Source organism: Calliphora vicina, chromosome 2 (assembly GCF_958450345.1).
Source record: "Calliphora vicina chromosome 2, idCalVici1.1, whole genome shotgun sequence".
NCBI lineage: Eukaryota > Metazoa > Arthropoda > Insecta > Diptera > Calliphoridae > Calliphora > Calliphora vicina.
In genome coordinates this window covers 92172806-92198310 of record NC_088781.1, presented here as the reverse complement: position 1 = coordinate 92198310, position 25505 = coordinate 92172806, and the positions used below count along the sequence as shown (strand labels likewise).

General features: G+C 32.9%; 1 protein-coding gene across 1 annotated transcript in view; it reads left to right on the top strand.

The window, feature by feature from the left end:
* The window catches only part of LOC135949936 (uncharacterized), a 134085-nt gene that overhangs the window by 92183 nt on the left and 16397 nt on the right, over positions 1-25505 (top strand). Inside the window, exons 7-10 of the mRNA XM_065499399.1 lie at positions 389-1176; positions 1256-1934; positions 2185-2375; positions 24392-24864. Of these exons, the coding sequence (XP_065355471.1) occupies positions 389-1176; positions 1256-1934; positions 2185-2375; positions 24392-24864 (2131 nt within the window). The remainder of the gene's footprint in view (positions 1-388; positions 1177-1255; positions 1935-2184; positions 2376-24391; positions 24865-25505) is intronic.

Sequence of the window (25505 nt, the reverse complement as noted above, 5' to 3'; positions counted from 1 at the left end):
TATGTTGACGATTACAGATTCACAGTAATTATAAAAAGCCCAAACTCATTTAAAGTTGAATGCATATTTTTTTGGTTTATATTAAAACAACTTCTCTAAAAATATTTTAGTTGTTTTTTTTTCAATTTCACTTTCTGTTATTATTGAGTTTTTTCCTTCTCCTGTAAAGTAACTAAAAGTAGAGATACGACCACAAGGAGTGAAAATTTTCCAAATAAAAGGACGCCATTATTCTTATTTACGCAAAAACCTTCAGAAAAATTATGATACCCGAAAGACAAATGAAGTGACCTGGTCACAAACGAACTCTAATATACATACATATATATAATTCGTACTACTGGAGTATTTACTCTGCTTACCAATGTATTTTGTTTTTATTTTTCAGACTCTCGAAAACTATTCGCAAGTAATACAGGATGTTATTAAAAGCACAAAATGTTTTTTTGTCATTATAATCGATTCTGTAGATGACATTATGAATGGAATTAATTTAGAATGGCTGCCAATAAATTTGAGCAGCATGTGCAAGATCATTTTAACCTTGACGGAGCACAACAATGAGGAAAATCTTTTGATTGAAAAACTGATTGAAACTGGAATTCCTAATAGATGCTTCATCAAAATGAAGCAATTTAGTGAACGCCAATGGCAGGATATTCTAAGTTCTGGTGGTGGAGATTTCTATGCTGCAAATGGGGCCATCAAAATGCCACACGATTGGAAAATGTTGCATGGCAAAACACCTTTCCATGCCAAATCACTGTGGTGGTTAGCTTGGCTGGGCCATACATCTATTTCAATGACAGACATATCCGAAATGTTGGGAAAAATCTTACAGGTTATGGAATCAAAATTTTCTAGCGACCATTCAGAAATATTGATGCTCATATTATCACTCTCCGAATGGGGTATTAGAGAAAGCGATTGTATTGACATATTTCATAGAATAAGCCAAATTGATGCGCAGGTCGCATTTAGGGTTTGGTCGAAATTTTGTTGGCTCATGGGCCCAATGCTCCTAACAATACGAAATATTCGAATCGCTGATAAATCATTTCGAAATGCTATTCTAGCAAAATATAAGAGTAAACACGCACATGTTCACCAAATAATCCGGGAATATTTTGACAGACAAGAAAACTTTTTCAACGGCCTAAAGGAAATTACTCCTATGTAAGTATTTTTGAATATATGGGTGTCAATAATCATAAAATATTTAGAAAAAAATCTCGCCTCTCGACAAAACTTTCAGCTACAATTATCAAAAATTCTTAAAGTTGCCTTACCATCACTTCTGTAATGTAATGGAAGATCAATCGGGACTGAATAAAATTGAAATATTATTCAACTGTTTCTACTTTACTGAACTGCAATGGATGGCTGATAAAGTGCACGCCACTGGTCCGGCACACCTTCTCAGTGACGTATTAATATCTGAAAAGATATCGAGCACCACTCATCAGTCATACGTGCATATTCGTTTGCTTAAGGATTTTCTTAAAATGTACATGTATGAACTCAACTACGATGGCCATCAGTTTTTCACACTTATAAAGTTCTACATGAAATCACGCATTAGAGAAGATCCGTCTTTGAATGATGACCAAATAATTCGGTCATGGCTTGAATGTACGAACGAACTGGAGATACCATTCCTAGACATAATAAACACAAATTTCGGAGATGAACTTCAAAATGGGAAGATTACTTATGACGTTATAGTTAATTTGCCACATCCCGGATTTTTTGCCGCATCAATAAGTACAGAGCGTGAGGAAATTTGTATATGGGACGTTAAAAGTTGTTCGCGAGTTCGCGTTCTTCAGGGTATTCCCCAACCAACAGCCATGTGTCCATTTGGTACATACAATGCAGCTGTATTATGTAGAAGGGAGATCAAAGTAATCAATTTGGATGATGGTAATTTTAAGGTAAGTTTATGTTTTCTTTCGTTTGTTCGCGTGCTTTATATCGTTTGGAACATCATTAGAGGAAGAATTGTGAATTTTCAGAATATTGTCTTTTTTGCAAAAAAAAAAATTACAAAATCGATAGATTCCAATTAAATCGTTTTCTATTCAAAATTTCCAATATGAGCACAAACGAACCGATATTTAGTTTTGAAGAATATCCTATATAATATTACTACATACATACCTACATACAATCAAATCATTGTAGGTTGCTCTCAAAGGTGTTATGAATCAAAAAATGCCATATTTTGGACTACACGATCAAAAACATTTGGTTTGTTTATCACGTAATCGGATGTATGTAAATCTAATGAATTTAGAATCTGGAGACTGTGTAACTACATTCAAAGCTGGCGAAGATCGTTTTCTTAATTCGCTGCTAGTTTCTGGAGATGGAAGGTAAGAATAATTTAATCATATCGATGTTCATATATTGATTTATTATAATTTAATAAATTTATTAATAATTTAAAAAATTAAATTCTAGCTTTCAGTTTCGTCAACATACATATGTATGATCATCGACGTGACTCCTTTAATTAAAATCTTTTAAAATGTTTATTTAAAAACATTTTCAAAAACATTCCTATATTTTTTGAAAAATTACATGATGTGAATATACTATTGTGTATTCTGCATTAAACTAGGTGTAATATTGTTCATTTAAATGGAAGGGAAAGCCTAGCACATTAAGCTGATAGACTGCCTCGAATCTCTCTAACAAGAGCGTCATTGACGCACAACTAGAGATTCCAAACGGGGAATCCCGTTCCCGAAAATTTAGGAAATCCCGAAGCCCGGGATTTTTTAATTTAAATCCAGGGTTTTCGGGATTTTCCAAATCCCGTTTTTCATAAATAGGGGAAATTGTCAGTTTTGTGTGCATTTTGACATTCTACATGCCCGAATATCACAAAGTGATGTTCAGAAAAGTTCTTAAGATCAACTCCTGCTACAATAAAGTTAATAAACGAAAACGGTATTTTTGGTTTTCCTAGAGTGGGGCTCAATCAAGAAAATCAATTCTTCACCTTTTTTGTAAGTTGTCTAACAAAACACAATTTAAATCCTCTTCAAATGAAATAGATTTTATCTCAGATGATTTTATCTCGAACTAAATGAAAATATTTCGATTGCTAAAAGGCTAAAATCATCAGAGCTACACAGAAAAAAGAAATTCATAATTGGAATGAATTTTGTAATAAATATTATTAATCGAACTTGACTTTTTTTCCCAAACTTTTTTCATTCAGTTTAAGAACATGTTCATAAATATTATAAAATTGTTCATGACGGAAATTTTTGCTTTTTTTCATAAATTTAATAATATTTTATAATAAATTATATTATAATTGGATTATCTAATGAATTAATGTAAAAATATTTGTTTAGTAGCCATATATTGGCCAATATTTTAAGATGAATCAATAATATCTGAAACTTAAAAAATATCATTGAACATAATAAAATATCCATAAACATTAAGCATATCATCCCATTAAAAAAATTTAATCAATTTCGCGCATATTTGCTCATTTTGTGGCTGAAAATCAAAAAAATAAATAAAATATTTTCCAAGGAAAATTTCAAACATTTTTCAAAAACAAAAAAATATAAATGAAAATGAAATTATATTTTTCAAGCCTTCTAGATTTAATTTGAAAACATAAAATATGAAAAAATCTTAATATTTAAGAAATTATTTATAAATGTTATGAATTGAAATCAATGAAATCAAATCATACTATTTATGTTGAAACTTTTTTCTGTGTATGTACGAGGATGCAGAACTATCAGTTCTTCACAACGGGAATATAAGTCAACCATTTCACACAAACGCTGGAGTAAAACAAGGATGTCCCCTATCACATCTGCTATTCTCTATAGTGCTGGATGACATCATGATCGAAGTCTGTTCAGAGAGAAGAGGAATAACATTGAGCCTCTCACGCCAACTCGAAGATTTGGATTATGCGGATGATATTTGTCTACTCTCGCGTAAGATCTCCAATATGCAAGCAAAGATGGATGATTTGGTAAGATTAGCACGCAATGTTGGACTTGAGATAAATATCAAGAAAACCAATGCTATGAGAATCAACAACGTTAGCACCGATAACATCATGCTACAAGGCCAACCAGATGAATACGTAGAAAGCTTCTGCTATCTAGGCAGTACAGTATCAACAAATGGCGGCGCTGAAACAGACGTAAATGACAGGCTCAATAAATCGAGAGCGGCATTAGGAAGACAGCGATGTTCATCGGATCCGGATTGAAACTGGACGTGTTTTATTTTTACTCCGAGTTAATTCGTTATTTTAATGTATCTATCGGAAAATAAATATAAATATCACCTGTTTATTGTTTACGCGAAAGGACGAGAAAATTCTTTGTATTTTTTTTAACCTTTTTTGTGCATTGACTATTAAATAAAGATCAAGAGTGTTAACGAAAGTAATTAAAAATACTCTTTAATGAGTCTCTTTAACGACAACAGTGAGCGAAGGTTAAAGGCTGGGTTAGCCGACCGTTGATGTAATGTAACCGTAATGTTGACTTAACGTAACACTTTAGTGCGATTATAGAACATTAAAAACGTGTCATATGTTTTTGACATAAACAAACAAATTTAAACAGCTGTTTGAAAGTGTTATCAACACAATTGTTTTAAATACTGTTCAAATCGAAACAATTTTATAATATTTTTCTGCGATTTAAAAAAAAAATTTATTCATCATCATTGTGAAGTGCTTCGAAGTGACGTAATAGTAATAGTTAACTTTAAGGGTACCTTTTTCTATTGCTTAAAGTTTCACCTTCACTATTTCGAACATAAAGGCAAGTTGTAATAATGGCCCTAATTTGTTAATTTAATTTGTCTATACAAAATATTAATTTAATATTTTCAAACTTATTACTTTCGACTATTATTAGTATACATTTTATAAATGCTTGTGTGAACTAATTTGTATAATATGTAAATATTACCATAACAATAAAAAAATTTTGTTTTTAGTAAGAATTGTGCTAAATTTCCCAATTATTGATAAATTCACTGACATTTATTGTTGTGGGATATGCTAGTTCCTTTATCCCCTTTTACAATGCAGAAATTGAAAGGCAGACATTTTTCTCATTCTCTTTTGAACTAATCTAAACCTGTGTAATACACACTGTACCTCTTCAACTTCTGCATTCAATTTCTGCATTGTAAACGTAGACTATGCGCATTTCACTGGTTGCTTAGGCCAGATCATCAGGAAACCTTTTCCCAAAAGGCTTTAGAAAAACTAAAGATATTATACAAATCAAACTATAGAGTGAATGAGAATTACAGACACTCAAGCTTTATTTGTAAAAATACCAAAGCTTAAACAAAAAATCAACAATAAACAGTGAGTTTCTTACATTTTGTTTTTTATTTATGTATTTATATTATTGAAATATTTAAAACATTTTTAGAACATTGAAAATATTGTTAAGCGTTCTGAGCATAAGTATTTTTTATACAAGACTTTTAAAATCAACAAGTTGACAACACCATTAGTAAATGTCACGTTGAAACGTAAAGAAATTCTGTTTTTAACAGGTTCAGACGTTACAGTTACGTTACATTTTGTCACTACAACTGCTTTAACTACTTTACACACAATAGAAACGATCAGCTGTTCCGTTCCGTTAAGGTTACATTACAGTCGGCTAATCAACCCTTAAGTGTAAACGGCAGAAATGCATACGTTACAGTTAATGTAGATGAAAAAAATATAAACAAAACAAACAGAAGAATAGATGACAACTTGTTTTTAACCGCCAAACCTGTTAACCGTGCTCGTTCTTGTTCTCCCGCATTGACAACAACTAATGATTGTCAAACAAAAGAAAATTCAACAGCTGTTATAGGAGAGTTACCAGAAAATAAAAATATTTTATCTATGCCAGAAAGTATGCTAGCTATATCAGCTTCAGATACGAAATCCACCACACTAACTACAAATAAAATTAACCCATTAAGCGGCGCTATACCCAAGATTAGTCAACCATTAAATAAAGATAATAAATCCCAAATACAGGTTGGAATGGACCGATATATTACAGTATTAAAACGGGCACGAAGTCCCAAGTCCTCGAAAGCGGCACCCTTGGCCAAATTATATAAGGATAGTGAACCTGGTAGACTAAACAATGAAAATCGTTTTTCTATTCTGGAATGTGAAACTAATGAACCAGTAAATAAAATCCACTCTACAAAACCACCCCCCATTTACTTGAGAGGAAATAATTCGAATCCACTGGTTCAGAGCCTGATCTCATTAATAGGAGAGAACTCTTTTTACGTAATCCCTGAAAAAAATGAAACCTGAAAAAAAATGAAACACATCCCATATATAACCTGAAGTACTTATTGCATCGTAAAATTACGGTAGAAGAACCACACAAACGATTTGGCCCCGTCCAATGTATGAATTGCCAAGAATATGGACAAACCAAGGCATATTGCCACCAGTATGTGTCATTTGCGGGGAGTTGCATAACACATCCCAATGTAACAAATCCAAAGATGATCCTAAAATAAAAAAAATGCAGCAATTGCAACAACAATTTTAACTACCCCCCGTTGCAACAGACATATGACAACAAAGTAACATATGCAAATGTACTTAGAAACAACCAAACTCAGACGCAAGTCCGTCAACTTCAAAACGAAAATGTGAACCCAGAGGTAAGAGAGCAAACGCCAATTTTCAATTTTACCCGACTAGAATCTACAATAGAAACTCTTGTGTAATCGGTAAATAACTTTACAAACTCAATGAGTAACATGATGCAAGAAATGCTTAAGATGCAATCAATGTTATTGCAGGCTGTACTTAACAGACCATGAACTGCCTAAGAATATGTTTTTGGAATGCAAACGGCATACGCCAACACAAAAACGAACTCGAATATTTTTTAAGAAACCAACAAATTGATGTAATGCTGGTTTCTGAAACTCATTTGACGTCCAGAAGTTCATTTCGAATAAATGGATATGTAATATATGACACCAAAGATCCCAGAGGTAGAGCATGCGGAGGCTCGGCAATTTTAATAAAAACACTACTTAATGTGTGATTTTTGAGAAGATTATCTTCAAGCTACTACAATCTGTCTTGAAGATTTTCATCGAAACTTAGTGATTTCATCGATATACTCCCCCCTAGATTTTCAATTACAGAAAGTCAATATAATAGATTTTTTAAATCCCGTTTCCTGGCTGCTGGCGATTATAATGCTAAACACACATTCTGGGGATCACGACGGACTACCCCTAAAGGTCGTGTTTTGTTCGATACAATTTCTAAAATGGATTTGAATGTGCCTTCGAGCGGCCAACCTACTTACTGGCCTACTGACCCACGAAAAATACCGGATATTATAGATTTTAGCGTGATGAAAAATATCCCTAGAGAAATGATTCAAATTGAATCCTCGCTGGAACTATCTTCAGATCACTCACCCACTATTGTTACTTTATTGAGCCCCCTAGAAATTGTATCCCCGACTGGTAATTTAGCGATGGCAGGCACAAGAATAAATTGGCTCAAATATAAAAAATACCTCAGTACACATTGCTCGGAAAACATACCGCTAATAACACCAGAAAATATCGATCACTCTCTTATCAATTTCGATAAAAATCTCCAACTGGCTGCTCAACATGCTACCCAAACCCCCGACAAATCAGATATAATAGAATTAATTCTACAGATGTCGAACGGCTCTTAAATGAAAAAAGATTTCGCAGAGAGTGGCAATTGCACAGATCCCCCAAAAGACTTAAAAAGCTCTTGGAATTTCGAAAAATGGAATCATTGAATAAATATTTAGAGGGCCCGGAAGCAACGCAATCGGATTACTCATTATGGCGAGCAACAAAAAGTCTTAAAAGACCCGTTATATGTAAGTCCCCCTTGCGAAATTCAAGTGGTGGTTGGGCAAGAAATGATACTGAAAAAGGGAATCTGTTTGTTAATCATTTAAAAAAAGTATTTACACCGAACACATCAAACGAAGCAATTAAGTTGCCACCTGTTGCACCCCATTTTGGAGCAGCCATACCCGTACTACGTTTTGAGATTCGAGAGATCGAAAATGCTATTGTTGATTTAAATCCCAAGAAAGCGCCTGGTATGGACAAGATCAGCAACAAGATGCTTATGGAGCTACCCCGGATAGCAATAAAAATAATTCTTTTTATTTTTAATGCTATATTACGACTTGAATATTATCCTCCAGAATGGAAGGTTTCACTGGTTACCATGATACCCAAGCTGGGAAAAGATAACACAAAAGTAGAATCATACAGACCCATCAGCCTATTGTCTAATACCATGGTAGGCGTTCATATTGTTGAGGTTACGATGATTTTCGTCAAACAACCCGAATGTGAACAAAAGAGCGTAATAGAGCGTAAAAATACACACAATTCATTCAGTTTGTTGATGTTGTTGTGGATATTTTATTTTTTACCCAAAAGAGCACACAAATTAAATGCCTCTTTTTGCGTACCACTGGTCTAATATACAAAGCTATTTGAGAAGATACTTATGAACAAGTTGTACCCGATGTTAACTGAAAACAATTGTATTCCGAATCATCAATTTGGATTTAGAAGAAAACACAGTACTATCGAACAAACCCATAGACTTGTAAATATGGTAAGAAAAGCATTTGAAGAAAAGAAATACTGTTCCGCACTCTTCATCGACATCTCTCAAGCATTTGATAAGGTATGGCATGCTGGATTAATATACAAACTGAGTCAAAATTTACCCGCAAACACACATAAGCTGTTGGAAAGCTATTTAACTGGTCGAACTTTTAAGGTTAAAGAGGGAAACTTTTTAAGTACTGCACAACCCATTGAAGCTGGAGTCCCCCAAGGCAGTATCCTGGGACCTTTTTTATATTTGATATATTCGTCTGATATGCCAACTAACAATCGCACTCATACATCAACATTTGCTGATGATACTGCTATTCTAAGCATTCATGAAAACCCTCAACAAGCGTCTCGTTACTTACAAAACCACATATTTGAATTAGAAAAATGGTTAAAACAATGGAAAATTAAAGTCAACGAGCAAAAATGTACACACATAACATTTACATTGCGTAGAGAATCATGCCCCCCTATTCATATCAATAACCAAACAATAATTCAACAATCGGAAGTGAAATACCTCGGAATACATCTCGATCGTCGCCTTACATGGAAAAGTCATATAGATGCAAAGTTGACTCAAATGAAATTGAAATCAATTCAAATTAATTGGCTTATTAGCAGAAACTCTACTCTTAGTTTAGATTGTAAACTTCTACTTTATAACATGATCATAAAACCGATATGGTGTTATGGCATACAGTTATGGGGCACGGCCTCAGCGTCAAATGTAGAAAAGATTCAAAGACGCCAAAACAAGTTTCTAAGAATGATTACAGTTGCCCCCTGGTATATCAAAAACGCGAATATACACAAAGATCTAAACGTGCCCATTGTAAAAACTGAAATCTAAAATGTACAAAAATATTTAAAAAAAACTTGAAGTTCACCCAAACCCGTTGGCCCGCAACATATTAGATAACCGTGGCCACACTCGATTAAGAAGGAGGGACACAGCAGACCTAATCTAGAAGGAAGAGTGCCAATTTAACCAAAACAACCATGAATATAAATTTTTTTCGTCCGGCACTGGCTGGACTAATTAAATAATAATTATTAGATATAAGATTTGAACCACTTATTGTTAGTTCATTAAATAATGAAGATACAATAAATAAATGACGAAAAAAAAAGGAAGACTACAACCAGTATGGAGAAACTCACAAATATTCAGACGTACCAAGCTTAGAATATTCAACGCATGTGTGAAGTCTACTCTGCTGTGCGGAAGTGAAACTTGGTTATTATCGAACACCATCACGCAAAAACTACAGGTATTCATTAACAAGTGCCTCAGAATCATATGCAGAATATTCTGGCTTAACAACATCAGCAATACGGATCTCTGGAACCTCACCAACGAGGAAGCCATACTAACACAAATAAAACGTAGGAAATGGATCGGCCATACTATCAGAAAGAATCCTGACAGTATAACAAGGATGGCGCTAGAGTGGAACCCTCAAGGTTCAAGAAGCCGTGGTCGACCAAAGAATACATGGAGACGCACTATACTCCAAGATCTAGGACAGTGCAATATTACATGGGAAGATGCGAAAACAACTGCAACAAATCGTGTAAGATGGAGATGCTTTGTGGAAGCCATATGCTCCCAAGAGGAGTAATGGAAAAAAAAGGCTAAAAGATAAAATTTATTAAAAAAAATAAATATGTACTGAAATATCATTGGATAAAAGACGAAATGCGCAAGATAGGATTTCATTTTAGTCCTATGGTTTCTTGGTGAAAATTTCTTTAAATTTTCAGTGGAATGCGTTTCTGCTATACGATTTTTTGTGAAAAAAATCGGCCCACCCTAATGTAAATACTTTATTGTTATTTCTTCTTATATAATGTACTCATGCAAGTATTTTATGCTTTTTAGTGTCTAATAAAAATTAATTGCTAAATAAAATATTTTCTTTCAATTGTAAAGACATAATTATGTACGTTTCTTTCTTATAATTTTCGGGATTTTAGATTTCCCAAAAATCCGGACCCGGGGTTTCGGGATTTTCTTTACCAAATCCCGAACCCCGGGATTTTCAAAAATCAGTCCCGATTAGCATCTCTACGCACAGCTATTCAGTCGAGTCGTCGCGTCATCTGCACAATAGTCCTATATAAGGGGGTTGTTTATTGAAACGGATCTTCAGTTACTAGTAGTATCATATTGTCTGCGACATATTAGCATAACTCATTAATTGAGAGTTCGACAAGTTTGTAAATATTTAATATATGTATGTAAAATATTTTTTTGCTTATTTTATTACGGTGCACAGTGTGAGGTTTTAACAATTTAGCTTATCAATATACAATTTTTTGTTTGTTTTATTTTTAAAAAGAATTTTAAATAGAATTGATTGATAACATTCCCAACTACAAAGAATTGCATTTGAAAGTAAAGAAATTTACAGTTTTATAAAGTAACAGCACCTGAAACTTCACTGTTGCAGACTTTTATAAGAAATAAGCATGTCAAGGCGCGTAGCTCAATTTTAAATGTGTGTAATTTTTGTTAAAGTGCAATATCTTCATGAAATTTTTTCTAGTTTGTAGTTTCATACATTTTTTATTAAAAAAAAATAATAAATTGTAAAAAGCGTGAGCAGAAAAAAATTTTGAAGGTTTTAAAATATATCTCTTTTTTGAACTTATTTTGAAAATTTGTGTTTTTTCATTGGACATAAAAATATATAGGAAAGCAAGGAAAAGTTTTCGCATAATTTACATTAGATAACCTAATCTGTCTTTTTACAGAATCAACAAAAAAATATGCTCCAACTTGCCTCTCCACAATTGCCGATCCAAAAACGGATCATGGGTTCAGGTATTTCGTGACAACAAATTTTTGACTACAGGTCGCAATTTTAAAGATAATTCGACAAAATTAGGCACGAACTGCCTATGTATTGCCCCAAGAACTAAGCCTATGTAATTTGGTTAGAATCGGTCCATTATTTCTCCTAGCCCCCATACAACTGCCCTATCTGAAAATAGTTAAGCTCTCATAAATGTCTTAATTATAAACATATCCAAACCAAATTCAGCATACATAAGTTTTATATATACGTAAATGATTCCACCAAATTTTGTGACGATCGGTCCACAATTAGTCATAGCTCCCATATAAGCACCATTCTCGAAAATAAGAAAATAATATTCAATACAAATAAGTTTCATATCAAAATAAAACTGTTTATAATCATTCGGTGTAGGGTAACATAGGTCGGGCTTGCCCGACTATATTTTCTTACTTGATTTTTAATGATTATAATATAAAAAAAAAATTATTTTATATGGGAAGTGGGCGTGGCAGTTGTACAATTCCGCCCATTTTTCTACAGAAGTTGTGAAGTTAGTCATATATTACTTGTACCAAAATGCGTGACTGTACCTATATTTATACCTATATTATTCTAGCATATGAATTTTGATATGCTAGAATGTCAAAACCTCACACTGTGCGTTGTTTTGATTAAAATCTGAAAAAAAATTGTTCACAGATGTAAATTGATGTGAAAAAGCAGACAACACTTCAATGATTTTCTAAAGTTCTAAATATATTAAACAATCCAAATATTTCTTTCAGTGATCATGAACAAAAATATAAAAAAAAATAGCAATACATCCGCTTAGTGTGTGTATTCGTCTACAGTGGTGGCCAGGAATTTAAGACAAAAATTGTTTGCTAAATTCCACGTGATTGTCAATTATTTTTTCAAATATTTCCACAAATATGTATGCATGAGGACTGTTTCAACACGCAAGTGTGTTTTATTCGACTGTGTCAATTCATACATATTCACCACGAACACATACAATTTTTGTACAACTTGACCAAACAAATTTTTTTTTAAATAAACATATTTTCTCACATTTATATCATTATATTTTTATTATTATAAAATATTCGGACCAAATTTCGTATTTTTAGTTCCATTAGTTTCGGTCATATCATGTTATTAACAGCGGATGTTCGCTGAAGTGGGTCAACGTATTTCCACATATCTTTTTCCATATATGTTTTACCGATTTTTCCAAACATTTTTCAGAAACTAGAAACATTAATAATAAATTTCATACCCTTTGAGGTCCTTTTATTTTGGCTCAATCGCACTTAAAATTCAGTTGATGAAAAAAATTCAAATATTTGTCTTAAATTGGTGGCCACCACTGTATGTCTCAGTGACTACTAACCAAAGAGAATAAGTGTGTTTTTAGTCAGCGCGAAAGCACAATGAAATGGACATCATTGGTTTAGATGAAACTTTAGATGAAAATCAATACTCTTTTTGCTAAAATTAACAATCTATATATTAGAGTGATAATAATTTGTTTCAATTTCGAAGGGTGAGAATATAGGTATAAAAGTTAAGTGGTAAAAATTTGAGCAAAATCGGATAACGAATTGTGGACGCGCTTCGTGGTGAAAATTTTACTTTTTACATATATGAAGTAAATTTGTGAGACTTAACATGCTGCATTATTTTACAGATATATTTTAATGAAAACTACAGTAAAATAAATCAGCTACTTTTTGTAAAAATATGTAAAACTACTAAATAATTAGTTCTCCGAAATACATACATATGTACTTCATTGTCGTTCTAATGAGATATAAAAGAAAAAAAATTGTAAAAATATGTAAATGTTATTAAAAATTCCACAGACCATTAACGTGGAATGTATTAGTTAGTTGACATTTAGTTACAACTTTACCCATGATTAAGTGGTAACTAATTGTGCTGAAAGTAACCAATTGTGAATAACTTAAATAGGTACTTAAAAAAGTTAACACTTGGTGATCGTTTATGAATATGCGCCTATGTAATAATTAAGTGAATAACACTGAAAATTAATTTTAGATGTGAATATTCTGACGAAAAAAATAAAACTCCTCAAATGATTTTTATTTTATGACGGGGAAAAATAAAAAGTGTGTCAAGATTGCAACGATATTTAGCAACGCCGGCAGTGCCACGGGAACAGCTATATGGGAGATGGTAGTATACATATAGGGTTTTTATCCCGGGAATTCCCGTTACAAATTTCCCGGGAATTTTGCCAATTTTTCACTACCCGATTCCCGGGATTTTTAATCGGGAATCCCGGGAATTAAAAATTGACGAAAATACATAGAAAACAAGTTAGAACTCTATTTTTTTCACCAAAAAACAGCAAAAAGTTTTTTACAGTTTTTTGCTTAACTTAATATCGTCCGCTTATTATTATTACTATTTATTTGAAAATTTAAAAAATGAATTCATTATTTATAAAATTTATTTCTTATTGAATCATTCTAATTTCTTTAAATTTCTTATTCAAATCCATAACAAAATAGCTTCAAAAATTTATTAAATGATTAAATTTTTCTTCAATTCATATCTAGTACAAAAAGGCTTAAGACAATTTTTTTTTCAATTAATTTTGTAAATTGATTCAGTTTAAACAAAGGCTTTGGAATGAATCTAAAAAATGCAATATTAGGAATGGAGTTATGGAATGAAAGGCTGACATTCTTTAATTACGGATTAAGATTTTAGTGAATTAAGCACAAATTTTATTAATTAGTTCGATGCTCTGATATTTAATAATTATAACACTAAGATTTTATATGAAATTTGGCTATAATATTCCTAATTTACAGTATCATTATATATTTCGGGAATAGCCGGGTACCCGGGAATGTAGAAAAAAATTTCGCCGATTCCCGGGAATCAAAAAATGCCGGGAAATTAAAAACCCTATATACATATTATATATTAAAAAAAAAAGCTAACCGTGCAAGTAATTGGTGGTCCCATTCCTGAGAAAATTTAGTTCCTCCAGAGTGGTAAGAAATATATAGAATTTAATATTCCATGAAACGTGGACAGTGCCACGAGGTTATCTTTATTAGAGATGAAAGTATACATGGTATAGATTAAGAAAAGCTTTCCGTGCAAAAAATCGGAAGACCCATTTCAGAGAAAATTAAGTTCCTCCAAATTGGTCAAAAAAAAAATGGAATTTAATATTCCATGGAACATGGTCAGTTCCACGGGAACAGCTATATGGGAGATGGTAGTATACATACTATAGATTAAAAAATGCATAATCACTTTTTTTACCACACACTTGTTTCAGTAAAATCAATCAAGTAAAATAAAACTGAATATTTGTTTTGAATTGCCCTAAGTAAAAGGAGTTTTTGAAATAAATAAATGAATTAAAATATATTTTGTTTAGTGGTTACGTCTTCTTCGTCAAATATTATCTTAAGTGATGTTATTAACCACGTACATAAGTGTTGCAAAATATTTAACAAATCTAATGATAAACACAAAATATTGCAAACTTACGTTTTGTTGCAAGAAAAACATGGAGTTCTTCTTATACATGATGATAAACATCATTGGACATCTTTGTTTAACATGGTAATAAACTTTTTGCGTACATATTTATAAATGCGTCAATCTTGTACTGTCTGACTTCAAATTAGCCACGTTCACTAGGCTGTCCCGTAGTTGGATGAGAAACATGTTCTTTCGAGCTACACTTTCACAAGAGGTAATTTCACACAGATTACGGTAAAATTAATAAAAATCGAATTACATGCCATCTTGAGGTCTCTACTTTAAAAAACGTTTTTACAAACCTAAACAGTATACTTAAAATAATAAGAAAAAAAAACGAGATACAAATTTATTTTATTAATATATTTTATACTTTCAATACAAGAAAATAAAACTTATAATAAATGGTTCTAATATGGCCATCTCTAGAAGCAGCGTTAGTTACACTTTGAGAGGCCTCTGTTAACACATCTTTCAACAGCTTGTGTGTGACAAGGAAAGTCAAGAATTTCCAAGCTGTTATCTTTTGCCATGATTTGAAGGTCCTCATTAGAAATCTGCCGAAGAACCGGCGGTGCTGTAACTCGTGCCATGTAATAATTTCGCTGTAATCTCCAGCAGAGAAGTTAATTTTTGGTGGTTTAAATATTCTGTGTTTAGTGCTACTTTCAGCTTCTCTAGCTTTGATTATTCTTTGCAATGCCAACTCCCGAATGTGGTCTCTATCATCAAACAGCATACTGACAAGTATATTTTCCGGGTTTTAAGGATACTTACGTAAACTCTGAGTAGACGATTAGCAGAGGTAAGCCATCTCTAGTGCGCAATTTTTCCAGGTTTTGATCCGTACTTAGTTGATCGACCACATTTTTCGGCAAGTCAGGCAAATTACCAGCCACCGCACAAAAAGACACCGTTGTTTCATTATCACAAGTAGTTAATTGTTTTCCAATTTTTTTTATCATTTATTTATTGTATCTTCATTATTTAATGAACTAACAATAAGTGGTTCAAATCTTATATCTAATAATTATTATTTAATTAGTCCAGCCAGTGCCGGACGAAAAAATTTTGTATTCATGGTTGTTTTGGTTAAATTGACATTCTTCCTTCTAGATTAGGTCCCTCCTTCTTAATCGAGTGTAGCCACTGTTATCTAATATGTTGCGGGCCAGCGGCTTTGGGTGAACTTCAAGTTTTTTAAATATTTTTGTACATTTTTCGAGATTTCAGTTTTTACAATGGGCACCTTAAGATCTTTGTATATGTATATTCGCGTTTTTGATATACCAGGGGGCAACTGTAATCATTCTTAGAAACTTGTTTTGGCGTCTTTGAATCTTTTCTACATTTGACGCTGAGGCCGTGCCCCATAACTGTATGCCATAACACCATATCGGTTTTATGATCATGTTATAAAGTAGAAGTTTACAATCTAAACTAAGCGTAGAGTTTCTGCCAATAAGCCAATTAATTTGAATTGATTTCAATTTCATTTGAGTCAACTTTGCATCTATATGACTTTTCCATGTAAGGCGACGATCGAGATGTATTCCGAGGTATTTCACTTCCGATTGTTGAATTGTTGTTTGGTTATTGATATGAATAGGGGGGCATGATTCTCTACGCACATTTTTGCTCGTTGACTTTAATTTTCCATTGTTTTAACCATTTTTCTAATTCAAATATGTGGTTTTGTAAGTAACGAGACGCTTGTTGAGGGTTTTCATGAATGCTTAGAATAGCAGGATCATCAGCAAATGTTGATGAATGAGTGCGATTGTTAGTTGGCATATCAGACGAATATATCAAATATAAAAAAGGTCCCAGGATACTGCCTTGGGGAACTCCAGCTTCAATGGGTTGTGCAGTACTTAAAAAGTTTCCCTCTTTAACCTTAAAAGTTCGACCAGTTAAATAGCTTTCCAACAGCTTATGTGTGTTTGCGGGTAAATTTTGGCTCAGTTTGTATATTAATCCAGCATGCCATACCTTATCAAACGCTTGAGAGGTGTCGATGAGTGCGCAACAGTATTTCTTTTCTTCAAACGGTTTTCTCACCATATTTATAAGTCTATGGGTTTATTCGATAGTACTGTGTTTTCTTCTAAATCCAAATTGATGATTCGGAATACAATTGTTTTCAGTTAACATCGGGTACAACTTGTTCATAAGTATCTTCTCAAATAGCTTTGATATATTAGACAATAGGCTGATGGGTCTGTATGATTCCACCTTTGTGTGATCTTTTCCCGGCTTGGGTATCATGGTAACCAGTGAAACCTTCCATTCTGGAGGATAATATTCAAGTCGTAATATAGCATTAAAAATAAAAAGAATTAATTTTATTGCTATCCGGGGTAGCTCCATAAGCATCTTGTTGCTGATCTTGTCCATACCAGGCGCTTTCTTGGGATTTAAATCAACAATAGAATTTTCGATCTCTCGAATCTCAAAACGCAGGGGTACGGCTGCTCCAAAATGGGGTGCAACAGGTGGCAACTCAATTGCTTCGTTTGATGTGTTCGGTGTAAATACTTTTTTTAAATGATTAACAAACATATTCCCTTTTTCAGTATCATTTCTTGCCCAACCACCACTTGAATTTCGCAAGGGGGACTTACATATAACGGGTTTTTTAAGGCTTTTTGTTGCTCGCCATAATGAGTAATCCGATTGCGGGGTTGCGTCTAGGCTTTCTAAATATTTGTTCAATGATTCCATTTTTCGAAATTCCAAAGAGTCTTTTTATACAATCTTTAAGCTTCGATTTTAGTTGGGGGGATCTGTGCAATTGCCACTCTCTGCGAAATCTTCTTTTCTCATTTAAGAGCCGTTCGACATCTGCAGAATTAATTCTATTATATCTGATTTGTCGGGGGGTTTGGGTAGCATGATGAACAGCCAGTTTGAGATTTTTATCGAAATTGATAAGAGAGTGATCGATGTTTTCTGGTGTTCTTAGCGGTATGTTTTCCGAGCAATGTGTACTGAGGTATTTTTTATATTTGAACCATTTTATTCTTGTGCCTGCGATCGCTAAATTACCAGTCGGGGATACAATTTCTAGGGGGCTCAATAAAGTAACAATAGTGGGTGAGTGATCTGAAGATAGTTCCAGCGAGGATTCAATTTGAATCATTTCTCTAGGGATATTTTTCATCACGCTAAAATCTATAATATCCGGTATTTTTCGTGTACTAAGGTATTTTTTATATTTGAACCATTTTATTCTTGTGCCTGCGATCGCTAAATTACCAGTCGGGGATACAATTTCTAGGGGGCTCAATAAAGTAACAATAGTGGGTGAGTGATCTGAAGATAGTTCCAGCGAGGATTCAATTTGAATCATTTCTCTAGGGATATTTTTCATCACGCTAAAATCTATAATATCCGGTATTTTTCGTGGGTCAGTAGGCCAGTAAGTAGGTTAGCCGCTCGAAAGCACATTCAAATCCATTTTAGAAATTGTATCGAACAAAACACGACCTTTAGGGGTAATCAGTCGTGATCCCCAGAATGTGTGCTTAGCATTATAATCGCCAGCAGCCAGGAAACGGGGGCCTAGTGATTTAAAAAATCTATTATATTGACTTTCTGTAATTGAAAATCTAGGGGGGAGTATATCGATGAAATCACTAAGTTTCGATGAAAATCTTCAAGACAGATTGTAGTAGCTTGAAGATAATCTTCGCAAAAATCACACATTAAGTAGTGTTTGATTCGAGTTTTTATTAAAATTGCCTAGCCTCCGCATGCTCTACCTCTGGGATCTTTGGTGTCATATATTACATATCCATTTATTCAAAATGAACTTCTGGACGTCAAATGAGTTTCAGAAACCAGCATTACATTTGTTGGTTTCTTAAAAAATATTCGAGTTCGTTTTTGTGTTGGCGTATGCCGTTTGCATTCCAAAACCATATTCTTAGGCAGTTCATGGTCTGTTAAGCACAGCCTGCAATAACATTGATTGCATCTTAAGCATTTCTTGCATCATGTTACTCATTAAGTTTGTAAAGTTATTTACCGATTGCACAAGAGTTTCTATTGTAGATTCTAGTCGGGTAAAATTGAAAATTGGCGTTTGCTCTCTTACCTCTGGGTTCACATTTTCGTTTTGGAGTTGACGGACTTGCGTCTGAGTTTGGTTGTTTCTAAGTACATTTGCATATGTTACTTTGTTATCATATGTCTGTTGCAACGGGGCGTAGTTAAAATTGTTATTTAATGTCTGAGCGGGGAAAATCTTTGGTTTCTGGCCCTGTAGTTTGCTGTGTGGTTACCTCCGCAATTGCTGCATTTTTTTATTTTAGGATCATCTTTGGATTTGTTACATTGGGATGTGTTATGCAACTCCCCGCAAATAACACATACTGGTGGCAATTTGCAATATGCCTTGGTGTGTCCATATTCTTGGCAATTCATACATTGGACGAGGTCAAATCGTTTGTGTGGTTCTTGTACCGTAATTTTACGATGCAATAAGTACTTCAGTAGTGCGATTCACTAACTTTTATAACGATAATCGTATCGTTAAAATAAATATAACGAAATACTGAATTTGCTATTCAGTAACATTTTTAACGACATTCGCTGTCGTTTGAAGTCAGCTGTTACTTAAAGCAGTTTTTTTTTTCGTTATGTTAGCGACAATAATTTAAGTTGTGTTTATTTAATCGATAAAGTGTATTTGCAATTTTTTCTTCGTCATCTTCATCTTTTGTAGCTGGAACTATCGTAAAAATAATGGAAACACAATTTTGTTTACTTAACTTATTAATATTTACAATAAAATATAAAAAAATAAGCTGAAAAATAGGGGAATTTGAAAATTATACTACTAATTATTCACCTGGAAGAAGTACTTATTTTTGTTCGCGATGTCCCAAAAGTAATCCTTTAAATTTTGGAAGGAAATAAGTTGTTTTGTTAGTAGAATTATTCATAAAATTATGTATTTACTAAAAAAAATAAATAAAAAAAAGTAAGTTGCAGCCAAGTGTCGAACCAATAACCTTCCGATTGCTAGTCAACGTTGTACTCACTACACCACTGGTTAATTATTTTAATGTGTGTCAAATAATGGTTTTCTACTTTTCGCTTATTTTGATATTTTGTAGACAGAGATGTCATATCTTAAACAATCGTTAAAAATAAATTACTGAATCACACTATCGTTACTGCAAGCGATTATTTATGTCGATAAACATTACGATTGTCGATTCGTTAAAAGTTAGTGAATCGCACTACAGGTTATATATGGGTTGTTTCATTTTTTTCAGGTTTATGTCACCAGGTTCAAGTTCAACACGGAAGAGTGGTTGGGTTTTTTTTTCTCGATTTCTAATATTTATCACATTTTTTGTCTTAAAGCCTTTATCTTCTAAGCTTTGCTTTATTTCGAGTGGTTCAATATTACAGTCAATACCCTTTATTACAACTTGTAGACCCTTGCTTCCTTTCAGCTGATAAGTGTAAAAACTTTTCTTTTGAGTTTCAAAATATGTTACAACCTTTCTATAATCGTTTTCACTATTGACCTGTATTTTAGTTTCATGAATCGTGATTTTCTTGATTGGGATAACGTAAAAAGAGTTCTCTTCTATTAATGAGATCAGGCTCTGAACCAATGAATTTGAATTATTTTCTCTCAAGTAAATAGGGGGTGGTTTTGTAGAGGTAATTTTATTTACTGGTTCATCTGTTTCACATTCCAGAAAGAAAAATGATTTTCATTGTTTAGTCTAGCAGGTTCACTAAGGATAGTGAATTTATAATTTAGTATAATTTAGCCAAGGGTGCCGCTTTCGAAGACTTGGGACTTCGTGCCCGTTTTAATATTGTAACATACCGGTCCATTCCAACCTGTACTTGGGATTTATTATCTTTATTTAATGGTTGACTAATCTTGGGTATAGCGCCGCTTAATGGGTTAATTTTAATTGTTGTCAGTGTGGTGGATTTCGTTTCTAAAGCTGATATTGCTAGCATACTTTCAGGCGTAAATAAAGTATTTGTATTTTTTGGTAACTCCAGATTAACAGCTGTTGGGTTTTCTTTTGTTTGACAATCATTAGTTGTTGACAATGCGGGGGAACAAGAACGAGCAAGGTTAACAGGCTTGGCGGTTAAAAACAAGTTGTCATCTATTCTTCTGTTTGTTTTGTTTATATTTTTTTCATCTACATTAACTGTAACGTATGCATTTCTGCCGTTTACACTTAGCCTTCGCTCACTGTTTTCGTTAAAGAGACTCATTACTCATTACACTCTTGATCTTTATTTAATAGTCAATGCACAAAAAAGGTTCAAGATAAATATATAAAATTTTCTTTACTTATTTGTCTTTTAGTTGTTGTTTTGATTTTTTTATTTAATAATATTATTAAAATCAAAGCGACCTTTCGCGTAAATAATAAACAGGTGATATTTATATTTATTTTCTGATAGATACATTAAAATAACGAATTAACTCGGAGTAAAAATAAAACACGTCCAGTTTCAATCACGATCAACACTCGAGTGTTTTCCAATAAGTCCACAATATTCTCTAGGTCCCGAAGTGCAACCATCTAAAGCCACGAATAAATGACGAAGGGGTAACTCATTGGCATGGAGCATACAAACACACCATTGTAGCGGTCTTTTCAAATACTCCTCCAAATATTGAATAACGCCACCCTTCCAACCGGTATTAGTTGCAGTTCCGTCACATCCAATGCAAATCACGTCATCTAAATTCCAACCTTTATCTTCTAATAAAGTTGTGATCGAAGTTAGAATGCCCTTTGCAGTGCCACGACTTGGCGTTGTGTGACCCAAATAATTTGATTCAGGTTCTGCTAAAATTGAGATGTGTTCTTCTAAAATTTCTTTGCGATGGTAACGATTCATTATTCTCTCACTTATCAGAGTCTTGTCTTTTCGTCCATCAAAGTAAATGCTTTTAATAACAATACCTCCAATGTTTTTTGAATTTTCTTTCCGGACTTTATATACAGCTCTGTGTATTTTCTTTTTATCGATTAACAGAGTTAAATTTTCGGTAGAAATTAAGCCGAAGTCAGTCAAAACCTCAGAAGCAACAGCAGCAGCAGAATGAGTCGATAAACCGTATCTATCATAGACCTTAGCAACTGTTGGCAACGGCAATGTATTCCGAATCATCGTTGAAGTGGAAGGTGTATCTGTCGAAAGTGTGTTAGTGGGAGATGCCTCCGTTATCGGATACGTTTCTAGGAAAAATTCACACAGTGAAACTTCATTACAATTTTCTGGAATAGAAGCGCTTTCTTGAATAGAACGATCTATTTTTGCTACCCTTATGGAATGTTTTGTTTCTCTGCTTTCGTTTTATTAATCGAGCTGTTTCTTTTTTATCAACTCCACATATAACCATTTTTCTGTAATTTCTTTGATCCAACAAAAAACTTCTTTCATTGATTGGAACTTTCTGAGGTTTTAAACAAGAACGACGTTGCTGCTTGCAAATGAAGTGCATTTGCAAGCAGCCACGTCGAAAAGCTTCTCAGCTGACTCCAAAAAACACTTTGTTGTTTGCTTTTGGGGTATCTTTTCAAATGGAGGTACTTTTCGAAATAGGATTTGAGTAACTGAATAACTCGTTCCTTTGTTACGATTGGAATCGAAGCTAAATATTGTCAATCTCTTCAAAAACAATCGCATATATAACTGAATTTGATGGATCTTTTCATTATACTTTAATTTCATTTTATACTTAGTAAATAAAATATATTTAAGGACGTATTTTATAGTTGGTAGCTGCCGATCATCAAGTTCCTTATATGGTCCCAATATAACACAAGTTGCCGCACTACGCCTCGAACTCATTTTTTTAAATCACAAACACCGCTCGTAATACTGTAACTATAGCAACTGACTTGTGTATTATAAATTAGTTTAGCTTTTGTTTTTTTTAGTTTTCTTTTCTGGGGAAACCAGATTAATAAATATAACAGGTGATTTTGAAGTGTTGCCAGATTTTTTATTTTTTTTATTTCATGTTCAAGGGTTCCTATATTTTAGGGAGTAAGCTGTAACTATAAAAGGAACTTAAAAACTGGTTCGTTATAAACAAGAGTTCGCTATAATCGTAATAATTGGTATATAATTTGAAAGTGAATATTTTGGGTCCGGAAAAAAAAAAATTCCGGATTTTTTTTATTCGTAGTCGCCGGTAAAGTGTTGTTGTTATATTTAGTCGTGGCATATTTAGATTAGGTGTCGAAATTAAGGATAGCGAAATATAATCATGAAAATAACTACTTTTCAAAACTTTGAAGATCGGTAGAACCGTAAAGATATAGTTTAATTTTATTTTTAAAATCATTTTGGTAATCTACGATCAATTACTCAAATTCTAGGAGGTCTTGCGTTAGCGAAATCAAAAAAAAATTTTCGGGACAACCTAACGTTCACTGATAATGATATCAAACTTTGGACAGATTTAAGCAAAGATTCGGTAACGTTAATAGAGCTTGATGGTATAACACAATTTGTTATAAATAATTTAGAAAAAGTGAATAATTCATTTACTAAAGAATTAGTTACTCATTTTAATTGCCAGTTTCACTAAATGCGAACGAACACTTTCTTTCGCATTTAGTGAAACAGGCAATAACACCCGAATTAATGAATCCTGAATTCAGGATCATGTCCAACTAGATCAATTTTTTTAAAGCGGAAACTAAAGTGTTTGCTAGTCAATTGTTTTGTAGGTTGTTCGGGAGGGAATCTGATCAGAATATTTCTGATGAAAATTTAATGATGGACTTTGTTTTCGAATGTTTTTTTAATATTATCAATACTTGAATTTATAACTTTAAAGTTATTTTTGGTTTTTCTTTAACAATAACCCTCATTAACACGAAGTCTGGCTATGCCTTAACTAATAGTTATACTGTCGGTTAAATTTATTTTTGTATGAAAACTGTCAGTATAACTATTAGTTAAAACATAACCAGACTTCGTTTTACTGGGGGTAAAACATTAAAAAACCTACATCAAAACTTCATTAATTTTAAACAAAAATTTAAATTATTCGAATTATTCGTTTTATTTGAACATTCGGATAAACTGTCTGCTGATTGATTTGAGGGCGATTCAATGGGCATTCAGGCTTAACTGATTAAGGTGGAACATCGATCATTTATAATTCACAATTCTATAGATAAACCTTGAATATTTGATAAAAATATTTTTGTTACGAAAGTTTCAGAGTATGTAATAAAAATCGACAAATCTGGTATCTAGCATTATTAAATTTATTATGTAATTTGTTTTGATTTTTAAAATAACTGATCGCTGTGTTTATAAATATTACAATACCATCATATTTATATTTTTAGGATTCTTGTCTGCGGAGATGAAACACAAAAACCATTTCCTCTTTTGGTATGGCACCTAACGCAGCGAAAACTGCTTTATGATTTGCGGATACCACATCATGATTTTATTACATCATTGTCAGCCATTACGCATGAGGGTTCTTACGTTTGTGTGGTTGCAAAAGAATTGAATGAGCCTACTCCAAATTTTATAGTTGTATACGATTTGCAAAGTGGAACATTATTTAAGAAATGGAAACCAACCTGTAACACTGTCTCATTGGCAATTTCTCAAGTAAACGCATGTGTTATTGCTGGTCTAGAAGATGCAAAAATTCTCATCTGGGACTTGGTAACGGGGAATTGTCGGTCAACACTCATAGGACACAATGCCCCAGTTACAAGCCTTAAAATCGATCCCATGGGTAAAGTACTTATGTCAACAGATAAAGAGGGTCGTGATAATGCTCTCCGTCTATGGGAACTTAGTACAGGTAAGAATTATAGAACTTTACATACATTTAAACTAATGTAAGAGAGTAGTTTCTACTAGTAATGTCAATCTCGATTCCGAAATGTTTGACGATTTTCGGTATCAGCTACATACCCGTACATTGGATAATACGACTATTAATTATATTTTATTAATTTTTGCTATAAAGAGCGTGTGCTAAACGGTAGCAATGTACTATGGTAAATAATATTTATCCTATGGTGAGACAAATTCATAATTTTGCTGTACCAAATGAAATACTTTTTTACTCTGATAAATTTGGTTTTGAAAATCTATATATATAAAAGTGAATGTGTGTTTGTAAGTTTTTTATGTTTATTATTTTTAGTTTGAGCTCTATACATGGCTAAACGGCTGGAAGGAACTATAGGCTACTTTTTGTTTTGAAATTTCAAGTGGGTGTGGTACCTCCCATACAAAGTTAATTTTAAAAATCAAATATCTAGGAAAGTATAATAGCTATAATCCTCAAATTTTACATGAACAATTCCACCATTTGTAAAAATATTTGTGGCACCTCCCATATGATGATAATTAAAAACAAGTAACAGAGCTATATTCGGCTGTGCCGAATCTTATACAACCTTCACCAAAGTATACCTTAAAATAAAGGTTATAAAT